The sequence below is a fragment of the Oreochromis niloticus genome, linkage group LG14 (assembly GCF_001858045.2).
Source record: "Oreochromis niloticus isolate F11D_XX linkage group LG14, O_niloticus_UMD_NMBU, whole genome shotgun sequence".
NCBI lineage: Eukaryota > Metazoa > Chordata > Actinopteri > Cichliformes > Cichlidae > Oreochromis > Oreochromis niloticus.
In genome coordinates this window covers 1,782,470-1,800,207 of record NC_031979.2, presented here as the reverse complement: position 1 = coordinate 1,800,207, position 17,738 = coordinate 1,782,470, and the positions used below count along the sequence as shown (strand labels likewise).

Below are 17,738 nucleotides of genomic sequence, written 5' to 3'. Positions count from 1 at the left end.
AAAGGAAAATGTTATTATATAATTATATGATTAAGTATTGATATGTAAAGCCATCCGTCCATTAATTCCATCCATCCTTCCAAGATTTGGTTGACTATAATGGCATAATATTCACCTAAAATTAAAGTTAATCTTTTTGTTATTTAAATTCGTTTTAGCAATACATGAACAACCATTGTGTGATAGACAGTCGTTTCTTTTTAACAGGCAGGCGAAGACCCAAAGGAGATTAAACTTCACAGATACAGAGAGTAAGACTAGAGTAAATGACAGGCAAGAGAAACATGGGAGAAAGGAGAAAAGACACTTTGACCGATGTGTGAAAACCAGATTACCATGGGAACCGGGCTTAACGTAAGATAAGTCATTCCAAAAAGGACAGAAAATATAAAGGTCAAAACAGATTATGAGCGTTTCTGACAGGAGGAAACTAAGAAAAAAAACTAAGGAGCTAAAAATGGCTCCTTAGAAGAAGAAGAAATCTCTTCTTGAAAATTATATTTTCTTTATATATAAATATATTAAAAAAAAGAAAAAAAACGAGGACCAGAAAGTGTAAGATGAGCTCAGAGGGTCTCACAGGAAACAGGTATGTCTTCAATCTGTCACTAATCTCTAGCTAGAAGTAGAGATCTACTGATACCCCCCTACCAGCACAGATGAAATATTATGCCTTATGAAATCTTAAAGAAAACGCCCTACATGGTTGAGACAGCTTTAGCTTTTTCTTAGGATGAATCCTAACCTTCATCTAAAACTGCATGCTGAAAATTCTCCTTCTAAAGGCTAGAGAGCTGTACTGACCGCCTGTTTCGTTTTGGAGATGTCCTCCATCTGAACATGCAGGTCTTCAATCTCCACCTCCATGGACTTTCTAGCTTTAACTGCAGCTGCACAGGTGAACTCCGACTCCTCTAGCTGAAACACACAGACATTGAGGAAAAGAATGAGCTCAGGTCGACTTCACAGTTAGTATTCCAGTAGATATATTACAGTTTTTTTAATGGATTCTGGTCCCAGTCAAGAATCCAGGTGGCTGTGCTTTATTTGAAAAATCTTCTGCTTTGGATCAGAGGTTTTCAGACGGTTCAGTCCCGTAAGAAGGCACAGGGGAGTTGAAGTGAGGCCACAGACATTAATGCTTTGAGTCATAACTCAATTACATCAGGGGGTGTTTTACAGCTTAAAGCCTGAAAAACTGTCACAAAAAATAATCCAAGATTATGCTAATTACCATAAGAGGAGCATAAAAGGTGTTAACATGTAAATGGGCTGATGTCAATATTTGACTTCTTTCTTTCTTTGGTGTTTTCTATCTACTTAGATTAGGGGTCTTTCCATCTTTCCACAAGCCACAGATGATACCATGTTTTTGAAACTGCTGCTGTCAGTAATTTATGAAGTTGTCTTTTTGTGGCTGTACCTGATTCTTGAGTTGGGCGATCTCCCTCTTGCTGGGTGCGTTATTCTTTATGTGGTCCAACATGATCTGGGCATCTGCTAGCAAAGCCTTGGTTCTCTTCAAGTCCTTCCTCAAGCGCTTTTCAACCTCTATGTCACCACCTCTCACCTGGGAACCAAGATGACCAAAGTGTGACTCAACTGACTGAGTGGGACAAGTTATGGTAGTTATAGTAACACACAGTATGTTTTATCATTAAAGGAAGAATCCTTAGATTATCTAGCATACATAGAACTTTCTGAAAAAACTGAAATTTCTGATTTGATAAATTAAATTTGGCTACAGTGAAACAATACATATGAAGAAATTAACAATTTTAACTACTAGATAAACTTTCTCAGTATTTTCTTTCTGACTAAAAACAATATTTTTTGCATTACAAATGTTTTGAATATGTTTGAATAAACAAATGAATTATTGCCTTAGCATACATTTGCAAAAATGTCTAAAAAATGTAGTCTAAAAAAATATCATGAAACGGGTGATGCTTACATCCTTGATAACACAGCTTACACATATTGTACTAGTTCATTTTAAACATAAACACCTCACACAACTTGAAAAGTTGTTAAGTTTAATTTATTTGCCTGTGCTCATACAAAATTGGATCTGCAATCAGCAGAAGAAAATTTACATATCTGATTTGGTCCACAAGGCCAAATCTTCCTAAAACCTCAGGTCATACAAGTCAGATATTTCAAAAAAAAAAAAAAAAAAATTCCTTTTTTTTTTTACGGGTGCTGCTCCAGTTGCATTGTACTGTGTTTATTGTATTTACCTGGTCCTGTACAGACAGAAAGTTCGACTCCAGCTCTCTCTTCTCTTTCAGCACCTTCTGCTTCTCATCATACTCCTCTTCAAGCTGGACTTCCATTTGTTTTAGCTACACAAACACACACACAGTGATGCTTCACTCGTAATGCAACTGTTCAAGCAACCTTTTACACAGTCACCATATTAGCATATTATTTTCACATGCCAGCTTTTATTGATTAGCAATAATCAAAGTAAATTGCAACTGGCATGGTTTGGCTCAATTTGTTCACTTAGCAGAAAGAGAGGTAACTGCAAATCAATACAAAGTGAAACTGGGATCATAATGCCCTGTCACTGAACAGTTTGAGTATGCCAACAGTGGGAATCGTGTGCTATGGCCTTCAGCTATTAGACTGTCAACTGAACATTTATTGAAGAATTGTGGACAAGATTGACAGCACTCTCCACCACCATCACTGAAACGACAAATGAGGGAATTACTTTTGGGAAAACGGCGCCTCATTAGGCCCACAGAGTCCCATGAGCTGCAAAGAACCAAAGCAAAACAGGCACCTGAAGTTGTTCTTGTGACATGTAATATGTAATAGCCCAACACCGTATAAACACCTTTTCCCCCCCCATTGTCACCCATGTGTACATGGGGCCAAAGTATCCTTGGACAAGATACAACAGCATTTAGGTGCACGTTGCTTATATGAATGAGTGCGAATGGGTGAATGAGGCAGGTACTAGCACCAGTCCATTTACCATCTTGTGTCTTTTAATTCGTCTTGCTAGTTTCTGGATTCTTCGTGAGTTAAGATTATAATCTCAAAAAAGAAAGGACTTTCTTCTCAAACTTTTCAGAGTATTTCAAGAAGTGAAGGCTATTAGTAAGGTTTTGATTAATTACACATTGATCCTATCCTGTGAGTCAAGTCAAATCCACCATTTTTAATTCTATTGTACATTTAAAAACAAATGCTGTTCTCTGAAGTGCTGTGCACCTAATAGAAATATGCACACACAGTCAAGTCAGGAAACACACAAAATCAAGCATGAAGGAAAAACATTTAAAACACGGTACATGGAAGCTCTATGGTTTTCTGTGGTGTCTACAAACCTCCCATAAACAACACTGAATTGATAGGAGTATGATTGGATCTTGTCATATTTTTGTCATCATTTCATTTATCCTTTGCTGTGCATGCCCTTACTGCTAATTTCTCCATCAGTGTCTCCAGATCTAGTCTCTAGCTGTGCCCCAAACCACAAATTTTAATCCTGCTTCTCCTAAACACTTGCTAACAAGTGTTAAAAAATGTGAAAAAGCACTTTCTCACCTTTTTGCTACATGATTGTCTGATCTCCTCCACTTCCTCATCTTTGCTCTCAATCTCCTTGGAATGGGTTTGACGCAAGCGCTCCATCTCCATCTCAAGACGTAGCTTACCCTGAAAGAAAGACAGACCAGATGTTAGATGCTCTGGACTCACTGTGGCTTAAAGAAGCATAATGTTAATGTTCCATCTTTGCCTTGATGGAGGTATGTGTCCAATGCCATTCATATTTCACAAAATATACTAGCAATATACTAGCATGACTTTCAGAAGGAGTTGAATGTGTACAGAAACAAGAATCATTAAATCTTACTGCAGATTTTGATAACTTTCTTTAAAGTTGCAGGATATTGGACTTGGATGTGGATGCACTCTTCTAATGTCCTTTTTGTTCCAAACTATCATCTTTGTAGTCTAAAAAGCATGACTACTAGCCTTAATACTAGTCTAAAAATAGCCTTAAAATGTCTTGATGCATGGTCAATCATCCAGTTAAGGAAATCCCAAAAAGCTGCTCCTGTTCATATGGACGTAGTGTTTTCAGTGGGAGAAACGTTTCGTCACAAATGACATCACTTGGATAACTTCATGACCCGAGAAAGTGACTTGGCCACTTGGAAGAGTGATGAAACATTTCTTCCACTGAAAACGCTACGTCCAGATGAACAGATTCAACTTTTTGGGAATATAAATAAAATGTTTTTACTAAGAAAAAATACAGCTTTAACTGGAGTTTTTTAGTTTTTTCCTTTTTTGTGTGTACCTGCTCCAACATCTGGATGGTACCAGCCTGCTCATCAAGCTCTTCTTCTTGGTCTTTCACCTTTGCCTCTAGATCACGAAGCTGCTTTTTCACCTGCATAGAAAAATAACGATGTTCCAAAATGAATACTTGATATTCAATTAATATATTAATGCAGCATAATATATCTATTTTAGTTGAACAGACAAAGAACAGTTTTGATTTTTTGTGGGTGTGCACTGGCACAAACAGATGGAGTGGATGGTATGACTAACTAAAAAAGGAATAGGAAAGACCTTGGCCAGTGATGCCTCATCCTTTGATTCTTGGGAGTTGAGATCCTGCACCTCGGCCTCCAGCTGCTCCAGCTTCAGGTTGACTGCGCAAGCTTCCAGGTCCTTGTCCTGCAGGACAGGTGATTAGAATCAGAACACAGAAAAGGGAACTGCCACATGTGCACGATGGGGGAAAGTTGAGATACTCTGCTCTACACATAGCCACAAAGTGGACACACACAAAAGGGAAGTTACAATTACAAGTTAAAATTACAAGCTTGTTCTCTTTAACAAGCATAGTATGAACCTGAAGGTCTTTACAATATATTAAAACTGCAATCAAGAGCTACAAGTTTCCGTGGGAAAAAACTGTAGACTTGGCATGAGTTAGAAATACAATTAGAATAAAAATGTACAATCTTGGATCATATTAAACTCACAATGATGACACATGCTCATCTAAACATAGTGATTGTCTTTACTGCTCAAAGACAATAAGTGACAGAGTAAATACAAAATCTAAATATGAATAGGATGCTGGATATTTAAATTTAAAATGCTGGGGTATCTGACACTAAATAACTCACAAATAACGCACCAAGTCCTAAGAAAAGAAAAAACCCCTCTCTAAAGCAACGTGCCACAGTGTAGACCACAGAGACACAGACCTCCAGCTGCTGCCGGAGGCCAAAGACCTCTCCGGTCAGCACGTCTTTCTCTCGAGCCAGTTTCTCCCTCAGGCTTCTCTCCCTCTGCACCTCATCCTGGGCTGCACTCAGCTCACTGTCAAACCTTTCAAAAACACACACACACATAAAACACTGTAATTTCTTTACAATTACTGTTGTTATTACACCATTACTAATGGGCCCTGCAGGAACCAGGCAGAGGTAGGTAAAGTAATAGAACTGTGTGATGACATGACAGGTAAAACCTGACTACATGTGTTTGTGTACTGACTTCCTCTGCTTCTTCTCCAAATCATGGTTGCGGCTCTGCTGACCCTCCAGGTGAAGTTTAGTGTCCTGCAGCTCAGCTGTCAGTCGCTGGGCTTTCTTCTTCAGCTGCTGGATATTTCGCTGAGACTCCTCATAATCAGCCTCCAGGTCACTGATCTGCACAAAAAGTATCCTCAATATGTTAAGAAGCCTGTTTGATGAATGCATAAAAAATGCACTCAAGCAGTACCCAAGCAATTTATTGTTTTAAAAACACCTTATTAAGACCATTGTAGGTTAAAAACCACATGGGGAATGAGATTAGTTTTCAAATTAAAAGAAGAAAACTTGATTTAATGGCAAAAAAATTCCAATATGCTTTCAGTTATATAGTCATAAATGTGCTTGCTTTGAGTGCATGTGTTTGTTTTGCCTAAGGATACTATTACCACTTGCTTAGCACTCTTACTGCAATAGATGCTCAAATTAGGGCTGGGCGATATAGCCTAAAATTCATATCATGGTATAATTTGAAGCATGTGCAGTAATGATATATATCGCGATATTTTCTTTTCTTCTGTATAATGTACTTTATACACTATAAGGCACACTTAAAATCCTTTAATTTTCTCAAAAATCGACAGTGTGCCTTATGTCTGAATTCTGGTTGTGCTTACTGACCTCTAACCGAGTTTATGTGGTACCCGGCGCACGAAAATCTGTCAAAAAATGTTTTAGTACGACTTTGGTAAGCTATGAAGCCGCACTTGATGGATTGTCGGAGCCGTAGTCAGGAGCCTCGCGGAGTAATCAGGGTCCAAAACTCTGTCTGCTTCAGGTCCCAAAGTCAAACGAACACTGCGGCATCACTGAGAGTTAAAAACTGTCTAAATTCTTTCATCTTTAATAAAATGATCAGCGTTGCTGCTTTACCATCTGTAACAATTAAGTTTAACATCCAGGCATCCATGAAAACAGAATTTATTAAATTCAACGGAGTTAGAAGCTAGCAGGAAGTTAGCTCGCTAGCTTCCACCTAAACATGATATAACATGCTCTGAGAGATTTCTGAAAAATTAAAACGTACAGGTCTGCTATCACTTCCAAGATAAATGAAGACAGAAAACTAAACAGCAGTGACTTTTGTAGGGTTACTGAAGTTGGACTAGCTGGTATATAATGACGTGCTACGTGATCGCTAGCAAAACAGCTACGTTAGCATAACATTAGCACAGTGAAGCTGAAGGATGAACGCTAACTTTTTTCCACTTGATAAAAGTTAAGAAATCAGCACACTAATCTGGCTCAGTTGGTGCATCAGGAACTACAGTGAAAAAGGGCAGATTCGAGGAAAACAGTGGTTATATTTTCCACACAATTATACAAATTCCTCATGTGTTTCCCTTGTATGAATGTATTAAATACATGAATGAATCTTCTCCTTTTCTAGGGCTCCTAACATGGTGACACAGAGAAATAATAATAAAGGCAGCAAAATAAAAAAGACAAAATTTTGCATCAAGCAGCAAAGTGTGAACAAAGTAAATCATCTTTCTTACTGTCGATTCCTTAAAGTAGTCACAGTTTGCATTAATGACAGCTATACACACTTCTGTTAAAAACTTAAACAGCTTCATGACATCATCACCTGAAATAATTCATTCCATTCTTAATGTGTTTAAAACTAACCAGCTTTGTTGTTATACCCTTGTTATCTCGGAGCCATGAAAGTATGTGTAGCATGTTTTGGTACGACACATTATTAAGAGACCTGATCTTGTCGGAATATACATAACTGAACAGTTTTTGTAATAAAATAAGGAAATCAGAATCAGATAATTAAGATAAAGCCTGAGATTTTACTGTAAACAAGAAGTTGAATTCTGTTCATAAATATGTATCAGTGTCCACTCACCCTCCTCTCCAGCTGCCGCTTGTTCTGCTGCTCCACCTCCAGTTTGTCATCAAGCTCCTGCTGCAGTCTCTTCTTAGTGAATTCGATCTCCCTGATTGCTCGCTCATACTTCAGCCTCCACTCTCCTCCTGTGATATTTCGTACTTTTACTGTCTACATCATGTGCTCTGTCACTTGTGCTGCAAGTGCTACCCCATGTACTCACTACCACACATGTATTTACTGTATCTAGCCATAAAAGACATTCTGAAAGGCTGAGAATAAAAACATTTAGATGCTAAGAACTAAATTCAACCCTGCTTAGTCTACGGCAAAACATTTCCAAGGATATCTTAAAGCAATTCATACATCTATTGTAAAGCTTAAGTGAAATGCAGATTTCCTTTTCCAACAGGACTTAGCAAATGCCCACAGTGACAGTGTTATTACTGTGCTTGACTGACCTAGCTGGTCAGTCAAGCACAGTAATAACACGGTTACCTGACTAAACCCTATAGAGCGTCTTCAGGGTATTGTCCAGTGTCCATTAATTCAACATTCTCTTATTTTACCAACAAACCTCAATACTCTGAACTGCACTTTAGTAAGACCTATACAATTGTCAGTTATAGCCACGAGGAGCAACCTACAGGTACTGAATGTACTTCGGTCCTGCATAAATACCCCTCCATGAGTTTGGTGCTACATCATTTTTCCTTTACTGTAGTACAAACGTGAAAAGCTGTTGCAAGATGGAGACACTGAGGAATCAATTCTTCTTTCACAAAGTCTGCAGGTCACACAAAGACGGCTGGCAGCAGGCCTGCAGGGCGTCTTGAACTGAGTCCTTGCTTCCCTTCTTGCGTTGAACCAATCCATCTCTAATGTACTTCTTCACATTGGATTTTTCTTGGCTTTTGTCAAAGCATCGATTGGACATTACCCCTGCGGTTCCTGCACCCCCACTAAAGAACACACACTGGGTTTTTCTAACAGTCTGGAATAACTGGTACTGTAACAGCTGTGCGGGGGTATGTGAAGTACAGTCCATTTAGGGAACAGAAAACATAACACAAACCACAAGAAAGATTTGATGATGTGAGTTTGTGCAGAGACTGTCAAGTGTTAATTTTGTTTGAGGTATTTAGAAAGCCTCAAGCGAAAGATAGAATTGCTGAAAGAGAAACTGTAGCAACCGCTAACGTTCCTTGTTGGGGTTTTTTCCTTTGTTACATTACATACAAGATATAATGATGCTGCAGTAGTACACCCTCATAGACCTTAAAATAGTTACAAAAACAACTGTATAGGTTTACTAAAATGTAGCTCTTAGTATTGACGGGGCTCAACCATAAAAATGAGAGAAAGTGAATTATTGCATGCAATTATAAATCTATAGAAGTACAAACAGGCTTTGGAACTGTGTAGCTCATTTGATTTAGTGACAAGAAGCTTGACACCTAGGACTGATCGGTGTCACTATGTCCTGATTGATAAGTACTGTTGTGCTGGGGAGGTCGTGTCTAACCTGTCTCATCATCTTCCACCTCTCCACTGAGTTCAGAAGCACGGATGAGTCGAGCCTCCATCACCTCCATCTCCATAGACTCCATCTCTTTCTTCATGCTGTCAAATTTGACCTGGTGGATGACAAGCAGCTTCTATAACAATGGCAACAAAACTCTACAAAGATTAATCAAGAAGGTGGTTTTGAAAAGGTCCATTACAGTGTTAAGACTGGAGTAGCACTTTTAACTGTGTGTAAAAGTTTACATGGCTCATGGGTCAGGTGAAGGGTCCCCTTAACATAATTTTGCTCACAGCTCAGAGAATGGTAAATGGTCTGGTTCTTATATAGCGCTTTTCTACTCTTCTGAGCACTCAAAGTGCTTTACACAACTTGTGCATTCACCCATTCGCACAAGCACATTTGTCTAAGTGATTCTTTTAGCTAACATTCACACACATTCATACTCCGATGGATGCATCGGAGAGCAATTTGGGGTTAGTATCTTGCCCAAGGATATTTGGCATGCAGACTGGGGGAAGCCAGGAATCGAACCACCAACCTTCCGATCAGTAGGTGACCTGCTCTACCACCTGAGCTACAGCCACCACTAAGAGAAGGTCAGAACTGGGTCTGGGTGAAAAATATTACTTCAACAGTGCTTGGACTTTGGCTACATTAAAATATAACACATGTTCTTATTTATTTTCTTCTTTCTGCTTCTCCCTTTAGGTATCATCTACTTCAATTTCATTCTATCATCTTCTTTTGCATCAATCGTCTGCACATCCTTGAGTCTTCTCTGTGATCATCCTATCTTCCTCCTGTTGGCAGTTCAACATCTTTTGTCCAGTATATCCACCATCCCTGACTAAACCAAGTTAGCCTTACCTTCCTCGCTCTTACTCTCCTACTGCTTATACCCAAACTGATTTCAACATTCTTTCTCTGTCCGTTGGTCATTGACAAAGAAGCATTACCAAAGCCCCTTTGGGTCAAACAAATTCTGTAGGCCCCGCCACACACAGCAAAAGACTAGTTTTTAGTTGTGTAACTATTTAAAGTTGAAAGTCTCATTTTCTTAAAACTGGGTAGTTTGTTTCTTATTTGATGAACATTTCAGGTATCTAGGCTCTTTTACTGAATAGACAGTGAACCAATTCAGCAGTAAATGTCATGACTGTTTAACATTACTACCCATGTGCGAATATGAAGCTGTTGTTCTTTTGTCATCTGATTTATTATTGCAAAAATGGCAGTTATGAAATACAAATAACAGTCAAAAACACTGCTACCACAACATTCAGTATATGTTGCAATGCATGAGCAAAAATGTCCAATTTCATTACATGGTCAAAGCAACGGTACAAGAATAATTATGGGACAGACACGCGAAGTCATTTTGTTACCTGGCTCAAGGGGCCCACGCTGCAAACCACAAACTGTAGGTAAGCAGTGCAAATTCAGGAGTGTTCCTCTCCTGAATATGAAGTGCATTCACAAGCCCAAATATCAAGTTTTCTGAGCTGGGTGAATAATACGCTCACCTCAAAGTAGAAGTCAAAATGAGGTAGCCCAGAAATACAGCATTATAGTAGCTGGAGACAACACTTTTCTCCAGTGTGCATGCATGTGTGTATGTTTCCATCTTTACCTGCAGGTCCTTCATGTCCTTCTCCAGACGCAGTCTCTCAGAAGTTTCTGTCTCCAGCAACTGGGAGGCAGATTCCCCAGTGTTGCGCTCATCAGCCAGCTCTGCTGACAGCTCTGTGATCTGAAGATTAAGTGTGAATATTGACAAATCTTGTATTAATGCTTGGAAGAACTCTCAAAAATTGTGAGATTTTATTTTAGGGTCAGTTCGGAGATTGTAAAATTTGTTGTTAGGAGCTAATAGACAGGGTATCATCTGAGACCTGATAAGTAAAAAATGAGAACTGATTGACTAATGCTAACTAAGCCTTGCTAAAGAAAGAAGCTATATTTCAGTTGTCATTTGTCTTTATGTCATAGGAGGATGATATAAGAACAACAAGGCCAAATGTTAAGAATTTTAGAGGGGACAAAGGAAGAACCATGCTGAACACTCCAGCTCAGAGGTTTGGGTCACTTAAAAATGTAAATGTTTTTCAAGAAAAAGACTTCTGTTTTCACTGAGCAGAAATGGATCATAACCCTGTTAAAACACAGTTAACAATTATCATCATCACTTATCATAAATCATAGAAATTATACTCAGTAGTTAAATCTGTATCTCTGTAGGAATGCAGATGACCAATGTTAGCAAACATCACTCCAGAGAACCACCTGCACTTTTTGTTTCCTTCAAGTTTATCAAGTTCATGCAATAACAGAGATTAGCTATCTGCTGAGACTTGAGAAATACGGTAACAATTTTAAATGTGTTAATCCCAAATTTTAAGAATTCTATTGATTATTTTTAGGAGTAACTCAAATCTCCCATTGTGTGTGTGTGTGTGTGTGTGTGTGTGTGTGTATATTTTTACCCGGCTCTCGAGACGGTCACTGTTGAGTCTCAGCTCATTCCTCTCTTTCTCTACCTTCTCTAGCTTCTGCTTGAGTTGCTGGATCTCTTCCTGATAGGGAATATGCAAAAGATGGTTTTATTTATTTATGTATTTAAAAGGGATAATGCAGTTTAATAAAGTTCCAATATGGAGCACGAAACTGATGTGCTGCACGTGTTGCTCATTTTCAGCGCTTGTCTGGCTTTTACATTCACAATACACAAACAAATTACAAAACTCAATTACTTAAAACCATATTGCGCTATGATTAAAAAAACTATAAAGAATTCAGTGTGAAACGCAGCTTTTAAAAAACAAGCCCAAAAAGCAGAAAAGCTGGGGAAAAAATAAAAATTATTTTGAAAAGTATGGATACTTGTAAAAGTATAAAATGATTAATTAAAAAGACTACAGCACTGATTTACCCTTAAGTAACCTTTGACCTGTAAAAGACTCAATTCTGTAATTGATTTGATTTTGTGGAAAGTGTGTTCCATAGATGACAAGCTTGCATAGAAAATGCTGACTGTCCGAATTCGATCTGCGATATGGTATTTTATAGTAGCCTGTCACGTACATGTTAGTGCATTGTGAAAATACACTTAATTTAATAATAATGCTTTTCTCAATTTCGCTAAACTGAACCATGTGTTTTAATTAAAAATAACAATAATAATGATAATAATGTCCCCTTTAGGGCTGCACCAAGAAGGGTATCCAGTTTAAAACTCCAAAATCAAACATGCAGGGCTATCTGCGGTGGCGACCCATCAACTCAGATGTTAGCAAATGGATATGATGTTTAACTGACTAAATAACGGCTTTATTTAAGATACGTACCAGGCATGTACCACCAGTGTGGTAACTCTGTATGTGTTCATGTGCTTAAACTTACATCCTTGCCACGGATCTGTTCCTCAGTGAGCTGCACCTCTATCAGAGGTCTGACAGTGGTGAACAGCTTCCACCACGGCCAGTCTTTGACACCACGATTCTTCTTTATGTTCTTCTGGATGCAGCGGATTGCCAGATCCTGAATCTGTCACACAAATACAACAACATTAAGAAAAAGACCACAAAACTGAACAATGAAAGTATTAACAGATGCAAAAAGGAAGATAACCAAAAAAGTACTATGTGGAGAGACTGAGATTTGTTCCTCCTTGTACCAAAAAGAGATTTAAAGCTTCAAAGCCTCAAAGACAGATCCTACCAGTAACATCTAATGGTCAGCTGTAATTACAGTGGTCATAAACTTTCAACTCCAGTTCCAACACAAAGGCAAGAATTCATTCTAAGTGTCACAACATTTTGAAATGTCAGTTTACTATAAAATGTTTAACAGTAAAACCACCAAGGGGGTCGTTTTGACCCCATAGAAATTAATGCAAAACCACTATTGCAGTACAAAGGGTTGCCTAGCAGCACTTTTTGTTATGAAGGATGCTGTAACATGAGCCAGAGTGAGCTAAATGTGATAAACAAATATAAATATATAATGATTGTAGTTAAATAAATGGATGAATGGATCATGCAAAAAGTGATCTCTCAAATGATATGAAGCCATTTTGAGGTAAAAGAATATTCCTGTCACCAGGTAGAAGCTGCAATCACTTTTGGCAAAGTGACTTTTATATATCCTTCACTTATCCAGGTATAAACACTCACAGAAGCATCTGGCCAAGAGGGCAGCAGAAAGTACAACAAATATAATATGATAACAGTTCCATAAAGATATGTAAAGTGGCCAAAAAGAACTGCATTGATTATAATGTAGAACACATAGTGGGTACTATAAAGGCAGAATCAAAAAGATACTTGCAAAACAGGTCATTTTTTAAAATGTATATATAGGTTAACCTCTTGATAATTTCTGTTCATAAGCAAAGATATTGACATTAAAAACACATTTGACATTTAAATACTTATTTTGCCAAACTTCGCTTAAACTAGAAAAAAAATAACATGAAAATGAACAACTTAACTTCTTCAATAACAGGTCACAATCAAAATGGCCCATTCTGGCAGGTGTTGTGTTAAAGTGTTACTACTTATAATACTTGAAACATAACTTAGATTGCTATGACAGGTTTATGCTGTGAAGGGAGATGACAGGTATTTCAGCTTCAGTGTTTTGGAGGTATGATTGACGGTTTGTGAGAAGTTCTGACCACTGAAGAATGCTATGAAGCAAAGAGGAAGAGATCTTTAGAAGAGCGCTAAAGATTTGAATAAGTCACATCACTTCCAGTGTTTCATTGTGATGCACAAAGCATCAAATCTCATCAGTCATGTAACCATGGAGATTTGAAACAGGCCTTAACAAAGTGTTTTGAACCAGTCTTTATCAACAGAGTAAAACAGGCTTCAGAGCCTCAGTGTCAAACATCCAATCTTTAGTCATCAGAAAAGGCATAGCTGTCTGTGATTTGGCAGTCAGATATTTACAGTTAATTTGATCATTCAGATATTTTGCAATGCAAATTAACCAAAACTATTTCTAGTAAGTAGTTTTCCATTCATCCATTTAAATCTAATGTAATAAATAACAGAAACTTAAAATATTCTTGCACACATACTCCTTTATAGATCTGTGTCATGGTTTTGGTACCGGTGTTACATCTTTCACCATCTTACAATGCTGTGATTGCAACCATTCCCCAGCTCTCTGTGAATTGTACTCATGGCCATTGATCAATAGTTTTTGATCAGTGGCTGCTGATCAATGGTCATCTGGTGCAGATGGCAACAGATTTTAGATTTACTAGAGTTAATTGTGGTATTATTGCAAACAGACTGCATATAAGTGCTGACTTGAACCTGTTCAATTGGAAAACTAATCGCAGACCGAGTCTGTCTTGCTGCTATTTTATCGTCATCTTGATGGACCTTTTGAAATCCTTTGAAGACAGTAGTTAGTAGTCTCAGACCAGGTCCCTATCTTTGAAAAGACCACTTCAAAGATCACAAATTTGTCGCCATAATTTTGGTCAGGACATGGACCCCCACCACAGTTTTCCATAGTAAGCCTAAGAGAGTTATGGCTATGTTGAAGAGTAAAGACAGTCAAAGTAACAAATACTGACTTTCAAGCTTCAAGTCTTATATGTTGCATGTCTGAATATGTTTCAGTAATCACTTCTTCCTATTTTCCTAGCAAAGGGAAAGAGGGCTGGCTCAAGATTTTTTTTACTTCATCAAAAGTTTAGATCCAACATTCTTATACATTTTGTTTCAAATGCTTTCAATAGATGACAGTGACAGTAACACTCAGTCTGAATACAAGCAGCAGCATCTTTCTCAATACACCTGTTCCCTGTCAGGGTGGGGAAAATGTAGTGGGGATTCTTTAATTAGTTTAATTAGGCTCAGCGTTGGCTGGCTGGCAGTGGAATCCCCCGTGCTCCTCGACTCTCAACTGTTCCTATGAATGTCAAAAAGAGAGAGAGTGGAGACAGACTGCAGGGCTTCAAAGCAGTCAGCAGATCTCTTCTATTTGTCTGTTCCTCCGTGGCGAAGTGGAGTCTTCATCTTTCTCTAGCTTTTCTTTCCTTTTTTCCTTTTTCCCCATCATCCTTCTCCATCTCACTTATTTCCTGGAGTGCTTTGAATGCAACTCCCTCAGGGAGAGAGGGGGTAGGATATGAGGAATTTGGAAGACAACAAGGAGGTTCCCTAGAGCAGGGAAGCGGGTTAGATGGGTAAACAAACTAACTGGTTGTGTCTTGTGGCAAAATAAGCAAACCTGATTGTTATACAAATTACAGCACAAATTCACGTTCTAAACTAAGTCCATCTGTAAGAATGAAAAAGGACAGACATGGATAAATCTTAAATTTTTAGTTTCATTAGCTTTTTGGCTAATGTTGAACGCTCAGTATACTGAGTCTGTAAAGTTACAGAGCAGCATTGCATAAAAGTTGCCAGCACCCAGCTGACTCAGTAACTGCAGAGTTCAATCAAATCCTACATTTTTAAAGCTCCCTTCGGCATTCATTGCTTAACAATATCCATTTAATGTATGTTTTATGGGTAAGCAGATTGGATTTAATGCGTCTTTAAAGTTTATTCACAGGGCTGTGATACTGGATTTGACTGATGTCTATCACTTTCACTTTTCATTCTAGTAATTTTTAGAACTCAGCAAATCCAGCATTTCTTACTGCTCCTTTACATTAAAAGCACTGAAGTGATGAAATGCTGGGTAACTTATTGAGAAGATATTTTAGACATATGTCATTGTGAAGATATGAACTTGTCAAGGCATCCTAAGGTGCATTCGAAGACAAACTACAGTGTGAGCCATTTCCTGTTATCTGCTTTGAGATTTCAACCAAGTCTCTGCAGGATGCCTATGAACAGCACACTAGCAACTAACTATTTACAACGGCGTAAAAGAACTGTGCCCAGTTCTACATCAATTACATGAGATTACTGTTTGCCACAAGAGATGAGGCTCAAACTGAATTCTTTGGGGGATAACATGAAAGCCAAACGCCCTTGAAAAGTCATTTTTGTTGGCAGCCCTGAGACCAGTGCTGCAAGACAGAATAAAATGAAATGGTAATGAAAGCTTAATCTCCTAACACACACATAAACACTTACCAGAAATACAAACACTGTATACCAAATTAACTTAGTGTACACATGAGAAAAGTTTCACAAGCAGCATGAACACTTCTGTGAAGCTACACATAAAGTCAACAGATCCCCACTTGCATTTTTGCGAGACAGCACCAATGTCACTTGTCAGGTTATTATTTTACACACATGCACGCAGAGAAGAAAATGACTAAAGCACAATCATCCAAACAGGTAACTTGTAAAACATCCTTAAAGCTTCTTTGCAGCAACCTAAATACATCTGGTTCAACCTCACTTTTATTTCAGGGGAACTGTCAAATAATTGAAACAGGGGCAACTGTAGCTCAGGTAGTAAAGCAGGCAGTCTACCGATCGGAAGGTCAGTGTAACGATCTCCGGCTCATCCAGTCCGAAGTGCTGAAGTATCCTCGGATCCTTGGTCAGACTTCACTCCCCCGATGCATCCATCAGATTGTGTGTGTGAATGTTAGATACAGCATTTAGGCATAGATAAAAGTGCTGTCTGAATGTGATTGAGTAAATAAGATTTTTAGTAGAAAGCACTTTGAGTGCTCAAGTGAAGTAGCAAGGCACTATAAATACTAGTCTATTTACCATTTAAAAAAACTCTAGTTTTCTAAATGGTAAGTAGCTTTTTTGTATTTTAATATTTGTATTTTAATATTATCACACCTGCTTCTGGACAATGAATTTTAAGGTACTAATAATGTATTGTACTATTTGAAATAAATATACATGTATAAAAAAATGCAAAATCATACTTTTGTTGTATAAACGTTGCCTTGGTTTGTCTTTTAGTCAGTTGGGTTAACACTTCTATGCATATTTTTAACCCCAAAATTGGGTTTTATCTGGCAGACATGTTTTGTCCCTTATCTCAAGACTCACTGCTACTCTTTGCCTTCAACACCAACTTCTGACATAACTGAGTCTGAGACTCTGTGCAATGCCTGTAAACAGCACATTAGCAACTAGCTATTTACAATGACATGAAAGAAATTAACCCAATTCCAGTCTACATCAATTATATGAGATAACTGTTTGCCATAAAAGCTGCGGCTCAAACCGTGGCCTTGAGGCAATAATAGCCATGGCTGCACTTGTGGCTCCTTACTGGTTGGCCCTGATGTCTCCTTGGGGACTGATGACATCCAGTGTTTGTTTTTTAAGACGATTACCAGGAGAGCATTTCCAAAAGGATTGATGACACACGGGTGCTCAAGATTATGATTGATTACGTGTTTTTTATGGCCTGTAATGTCCTAATAGTTCTACTCATTCTGCATTCAAAGTCAATCTCAGAAATCAAGCTTTTTTGGTTATAGTGTAGTAAAATAATAAGGTCATACCAATGAGGCATAAAAGGTACAGACAGATTAAAGGTGTGTCCTGCATCCCCAATTTCTTCAGTTTCTTTCCTTAAAGTTTTCCTCTGTCATCTATCTACCTAATATATTCCTTATAGGTGATTTCAAATGCCAAATCCCAACAACAGTCACCTCAAAGGTATGTAAATGCAAATGCAGAACAAAACTAAACACAATCAAAAATCCATCCATCCATCCATCTTCATCCGCTTTATCCGAGGCCGGGTCGCGGGGGCAGCAGCCTAAGCAGAGAAGCCCAGACCTCCCTCTCCCCAGCCACCTCCTCCAGCTTATCCAGGGGAATACCAAGGCGTTCCCAGGCCA

General features: G+C 38.3%; 1 protein-coding gene across 11 annotated transcripts in view; it reads right to left on the bottom strand.

Annotated features, from left to right (window-relative positions):
• myo18ab (myosin XVIIIA b) overlaps positions 1-17,738 on the bottom strand; it is a 135,640-nt gene that overhangs the window by 24,317 nt on the left and 93,585 nt on the right. For all 11 annotated transcript variants that reach the window (XM_019367496.2, XM_013266182.3, XM_013266186.3 and 8 more), the window contains 13 exons: positions 12,338-12,481; positions 11,422-11,511; positions 10,569-10,688; positions 8,936-9,047; positions 7,429-7,556; positions 5,536-5,690; positions 5,244-5,367; positions 4,597-4,704; positions 4,322-4,414; positions 3,562-3,672; positions 2,241-2,345; positions 1,424-1,570; positions 805-918 (listed from right to left, as the gene is read on the bottom strand). In XM_019367496.2, the coding sequence (XP_019223041.1) occupies positions 805-918; positions 1,424-1,570; positions 2,241-2,345; positions 3,562-3,672; positions 4,322-4,414; positions 4,597-4,704; positions 5,244-5,367; positions 5,536-5,690; positions 7,429-7,556; positions 8,936-9,047; positions 10,569-10,688; positions 11,422-11,511; positions 12,338-12,481 (1,551 nt within the window). The remainder of the gene's footprint in view (positions 1-804; positions 919-1,423; positions 1,571-2,240; positions 2,346-3,561; positions 3,673-4,321; positions 4,415-4,596; positions 4,705-5,243; positions 5,368-5,535; positions 5,691-7,428; positions 7,557-8,935; positions 9,048-10,568; positions 10,689-11,421; positions 11,512-12,337; positions 12,482-17,738) is intronic.